At 59.0% G+C, this 6,000-nt stretch overlaps 1 protein-coding gene across 1 annotated transcript in view; it reads right to left on the reverse strand.

Annotated features, from left to right (window-relative positions):
* Window positions 1-5,733, reverse strand: part of ERO1B (endoplasmic reticulum oxidoreductase 1 beta) — a 41,979-nt gene extending 36,246 nt beyond the window's left edge. Inside the window, exon 1 of the mRNA XM_038760983.1 lies at window positions 5,578-5,733. Coding sequence (XP_038616911.1) covers window positions 5,578-5,676 — 99 coding nt within the window. The 5' untranslated portion in view covers window positions 5,677-5,733. The remainder of the gene's footprint in view (window positions 1-5,577) is intronic.
* Window positions 5,734-6,000: the final 267 nt, after the last annotated feature.

Genomic DNA, 6,000 nt, shown 5'->3' on the forward strand with positions numbered 1-6,000 from the left:
AGACTGTGAGCCCCATGTGGAACAGGGATTGTGTCCAACCCGATTTGCTGGTATCCACCCCAGCGCTGAGTAAAGTGCCTGGCACATAGTAAGCGCTTAACCAATACCACTATCATTATTATTAATTATTGGGTTTGTCCTGTCTCCAGAGGTGGCTTCCATTACTCTTCTGTGGACAGCACGGTCGCTCTCAAATTCGTTCTCTAACGCGAAAGCTGGAATGGGAAAAGTAAATCCACTTTCAGTTTAGTTTAAGCAACAATGAAGATCAGTAGGAAATGCTTTCTTTGAATTCAGTGATCCATTCATTAACCAACCTAAGTGAAAAAAGGGTCTTTTATACCCAGGTTGATTGGAAGAGCAACTCATGACACCTCACATCGACAGCTAGTTTTTCCACTCTCTAAAACGTCGCATGGAAGTTAGCCACGGAGCTTACTAAAAAAAGCAGAAGTGAATGACGTTTAATAACTGCTCACCTAAAAAAAGCCTTTATCTTAAAACACCAGAAAAAAAAAACCACCTGTTGTATCCCCTCCACTGTTTTCTTTCCTTCTCCCCGGAAGCTTAATGGTGAAGGATAAATTATATCATTCTTTTCAAGGAAGTTTTTCAGTTGAATTTCTTTTTTGAGGTGTCTGAGCCGTATCCTACAAGCCGGGATACTCTTGGGGTAAGTTTAAGAAGCTGGTTTATTTCCACGACCACCAGAACCATAAAACCACGCTGCTTTATTCCGCTTGAGCGCTTCGACGTTTAATTGATCGGCAAACGAACGGAAGACTCTGAAGGCGCTTTCGATGTTTGCTATCCCCTGGGAGGTAGGGAAATTTTGAAGATCGTTTATGCAATATTTTTCTACCCTTAATCGGACCTGGGAATATTTTTTAAAAAGGTTTTTAAAATGCTGTGGTCTAGAAATTAACTGAAACGCAGAAAAAAAAAGGAATTGGGTTAACTGGTTTCACTTTCTATTTTCTCACGCCCCACTTTGCCACTGTATTTGTTGCTCAGCTGCGTTTCTACATCTTCTTGAAATTTTTTGAACTCTCCGCTTCGATTCTTCTGAAGGCGGGTCGCAAGCACATCCCAGTTGGATCCCTGAACAATTTACTGAGCGCCTACCGTGCGCAGAGCACTGCGCGAAGCGCTTGGGTGTGACACAACGATACAACAAAGAGATTCCCTGCCCGCAGCAAGCTTAAAGTCTAGATCTCCGCGTGACTTTATTGCTGCGATATGGGTGCGAGTGGGGCAACTAAACGTTCACCCAAAAGAGAGGAAAAAAAAAATCTATTCCTTCTGACAATTTTCTCTATCTATTTAAGTAGCGCGGGAAGGCTGTTATCTGAAACTCCTGCGTGTTTTCAAGAGTTTCCGACAGCCCTGCCCACAGCCAGCTTCAAGTCTAGATCTCGGCTAATTAACGGTCCGTGAGGTCATCGGTTTCCCCTGCCGGATCACAGGTATACGAAGAGATCGAGCAAAGCTTCGGGGTTGAGGACATGGAACACGTGGTATTGTTTAAAAGAAACCGTGACACCTCCTCACCCCCACTAAGAAACAGGCCCCCAAAAAGGAAAATTGAGTATACAAGTCCTCACTCTACATTTACTGTTATAAATGAATCCCATCATTCATTCAATCGTATTTATTGAGCGCTTACTGTGTGCAGAGCACTGTACTAAACGCTTGGGAAGTCCAAGTTGGCAACATCTAGAGCCGGTCCCTACCCAACAGCGGGCTCACAGTCTAGAAGGGGGAGACAGACAACAAAACATGTTAACAAAACAAAATAAATAGAATAGTAAATATGTACGGGGTATCCAAGGAATGTGTCGAAGGTATCCAGGGACGGTTGAGCTGGGGCCTGGGAAGGAATATTCTAGGGATGCTTACCGAGTAAAGTATTTTTTGATTTTTCAAAAAAATCACTTGTACCCACCCCAACGCTTGGAACGGTGCTTGACACCTAGTGAGCGCCTAAGCACCACAAGGAAAATAAAAAAGGGGGGTGGCGATTAGGCCTGCAGGAGAGGAAAGCAGAAGCCCAGATCCATCTTGAAGGGTGAGGAGGAGGAGGGAGGGTCAGGGAGAGAGCCATTTCTCCGCCTCTCCTTCTCCTCCTCGCCCCGGGATTCTCCCTCTCCGGCCCAGGATGGAGGGGAATAACACCGGCTGTCGGAAACTCTTGAAAACACGCAGGAGTTTCTGATTACAGCCTTCCCACGCTACTAAGCAGCGTGGCTCGGTGGAAAGAGCCCCGGCTTGGGAGTCGGAGGTCACGGGTTCGAATCCCAGCTCGGCCACACGCCTGCTGTGTGACCTTGGGCAAGTCACTTCACTTCCCTGCAGACGGTAAGCGCTCAATAAAGACAACCGACTGAGGGGTACGGGTGGGGAGCCCTAAAGAAGCAGCATGGCCTAGTGGGAACAGCCTGGGCCTAGAAATCAGAGGATGAGGGTCCCGGCTCGCCCCGCCTTGTCTGCTGTGTGACCCTGGGCGAGCCGCTTCACTTCTCTGGGCCTCAGTTCCCTCATCTGGAAAATGGAAATGGAGACCGTAAGCCGCACGTGGGCCAACCTGACTACTCTGTAACTACCCCAGCGCTTGGAAAAGCGCTCGGCGAGTAGTGAGCGCTCAACAAACACCATCATTATTAGTAATAATAATAATAATAATAATAATGGCATTTATTAAGCGCTTACTCTGTGCAAAGCACTGTTCTAAGCGCCAGGGAGGATACAAGGTGATCAGGTTGCCCCACGGGGGGGCTCACAGTCTTAATCCCCATTTTACAGATGAGGGAACTGAGGCCCAGAGAAGTGAAGTGACTCGCCCAAAGTCACACAGCTGACAGTTGGTGGAGCCGGGATTTGAACCCATGACCTCTGACTCCAAAGCCCGGGCTCTTTCCACTGAGCCACGCTGCTTCTCATAGTAGTCATCACAGTCCTGGCTCGAGTCCTTCTTGCCCGGCAGCAGCTGGAAGAGAGAGAGGGGAGGGAAGGGCATCCCAACATCCCCTCCCTGACAGATCCCACAACATATACACAGACACTGTGCGCAAACACACACACACAACCCAGGGAGTTGTGTTTCGGCCCCAGGGCGAAGGCCTGCAGCCACACAAAACGGAATCCACAACAGGCTGCCTGGCTCCTGCAGGAGAGATGTAGCCCCCTCCCCACCATGAGACAGGCCTTATTTGACCCCCTATAAGTGTCGCCCCCCCACCCCGCTACCCCCCAATGGTGCGGGGCCCGGGCCTTTCCCACAGCTTCAGCCCCCGCCTCGGGGGAGGGACCTCCATGTCCTTCCTCCCCAGCAGGAGTCGGACCCCCAAGTCTCCCTCTCCCCCTGCAGGGGTCAGAAGCCCCCCTGTCCCTCCCTTCCCCCCCAGGAGGGATCAGACGCCCCACGTCTCCCCCTCCCCCTCCCCCAGCCGGGGTCAGACCCCCACATCTCCCCCCCCCGCCCCGGTCCCCTAACAGGGGTCAGAAGCCCCCATGCCTCCCCCCAGTTGGGGTCACACCCCACGGTGCCCCCCTCCAGCAGAGGTCAGAAGACCCCACCTCCCCCAGGAGGGGTCAGACCCCCACCTTCCCCCTCCCCCAGAAGGGATCAGACCCCCACCTTCCCCCCCCCAGAAGGATCAGACCCCCAAACCTTCCCCCCAAGAGGGGTCAGACCCCCACCTTTCCCCCCCCCAGAGGGGTCAGACCCCCACACACACCCCAACAGGGGTCACACCCCCACAATCCCCACCCCCAGGAGGGGTCAGCCCCACATCCCTCCCAGCAGAGATCAGACCCCTCATCTCCCTCCCCAGGAGGGGTCAGAACCCCACACCTCCTCCCCCCCCCCCCCCCCCGGAGGGGTCAGCCCCCCCACATCTCCCCCCCTCAACAGGGGTCACATCCCCCATATCTCCCACTGAAACAGGGGTCACACCCCCCCCCCGGAAGGGTCAGATAGCCACCTCCCCCTCTCAGGAGGAGTCAGACCCCCACACCTCCCCCCCCAACAGAGGTCACACCCTCACAATCCCCCCTCCCCCCCACCAGGAGGGGTCAACCCCCCCCACATCCCCCCCAGCAGAGGTCAGACCCCTCATCTCCCCCCCCAACAGGGGTCAGACCCCCCCACACCTCCCCCCCCAGGAGGGGTCACATCCCCTACAAACAATCCCCCCCCCAGGAGGGGGTCAGACCCCCACACCGCCCCCAACAGGGGTCGGACCCCCACATCCCCCCCGCCAGCTGAAGTCAGATCCCTCATCTCCCCCCCGCCCAGGAGGGGTCAAACCCCCCACATCTCCCCCCCAGGGGGGTCACATCCCCCACAATCCCCTCCCCAGGAGGGGGTCACCCCCCACACAATCCCCCCCAACAGGGGTCACGCCCCCACAATCCCCCCCAGCAGAGGTCAGACCCCTCATCTCCCCCCCCCCCAACAGGGGTCAGACCCCCACACCTCCCGCCCAGGAGGGATCAGACCCCCCCCCAACAGGGGTCACTCCCCCCCACAATCCCCTCCCCAGGAGGGGGTCACCCCCCCCACAATCCCCCCCAACAGGGGTCACGCCCCCACAATCCCCACCAGCAGAGGTCAGACCCCTCATCTCCCCCCCCCCCAACAGGGGTCAGACCCCCACACCTCCCCGCCCAGGAGGGATCAGACCCCCCCCCCCCAACAGGGGTCACTCCCCCCCACAATCCCCTCCCCAGGAGGGGGTCACCCCCCCCCACAATCCCCCCCAACAGGGGTCACGCCCCCACAATCCCCCCCCCAACAGGGGTCAGACCCCCACACCTCCCGCCCAGGAGGGATCAGACCCCCCCCCCCCAACAGGGGTCACTCCCCCCCACAATCCCCTCCCCAGGAGGGGGTCACCCCCCCTCACAATCCCCCCCAACAGGGGTCACACCCCCACAATCCCCCCCAGCAGAGGTCAGACCCCTCATCTCCCCCCCCCCCCAACAGGGGTCAGACCCCCACACCTCCCGCCCAGGAGGGATCAGACCCCCCCCCCAACACGGGTCACTCCCCCCCACAATCCCCTCCCCAGGAGGGGGTCACCCCCCCCCCCCACAATCCCCCCCAGCAGAGGTCGGACCCCTCATCTCCCCCCCAGCAGAGGTCAGACCCCTCATCTCCCCCCCCCCAAAAGGGGTCACACCCCCACACACCCCCCCAACAGGGGTCACCCCCCCCAATCCCCCCTCAGCAGGGGTCACACACCCCAAAAAATCCCCCCCTAGGAAGGGATCAGACCCTCACACCTCCCCCCCCCAGGAGGGGTCAGACCCCCACATGCCCCCCCCCCCAGGAGGGATCAGACCCCCACAATCCCCCCCCTCCCCCCAACAGGGGTCACCCCCCTACAATCCCCCCTCAGCAGGGGTCACACACCCCAAAAATCCCCCCCCCCAGGAGGGGTCAGACCCCCACAATCCCCCCCCCCAGGAGGAGTCAGACCCCCCCCCACCTCCCCCCACAACAGTGGTGCCCCCCCCCACACACCCCCAAAGAGGGGTCCCCCCCCCCCCATCCCATCCCATCCCCCCCCGTACCTGGGCCTCCCCCGCGGGACCCAGGCAGCTGAGCGCCGCCGCCGCCGCCAGCAGCAGCACGGGCAGGGTCCGAGGCGGTCGGCCGGCCGTGCCGCCCATGCCGGCCGCGCGCAGCGCTTCGCACAGCCCCCCTCCGCGGCACCTGTCAGCCCGCGGGGCAACCGGCCGGCTACCGGCCACCCCCACGGCCACCGCCCCGCCCCGCCGCGCGGGGCATCACGGGACCCGTAGTCCACAACCACTTCGGACCGCCCGCCGACCCGCGGGGCACCACGGGACTTGGAGTCCACAGCCACTTCGGACCGCCCGCCGACGCGCGGGGCATCACGGGACTTGGAGTCCACAGCCACCACGGCCGCCCGCCCGCCGCGCGGGGCATCACGGGACTTGGAGTCCCCAGCCGGGGATGGAAAGGGGGGCGTG

The sequence above is a fragment of the Tachyglossus aculeatus genome, chromosome 19, assembly GCF_015852505.1.
Source record: "Tachyglossus aculeatus isolate mTacAcu1 chromosome 19, mTacAcu1.pri, whole genome shotgun sequence".
NCBI lineage: Eukaryota > Metazoa > Chordata > Mammalia > Monotremata > Tachyglossidae > Tachyglossus > Tachyglossus aculeatus.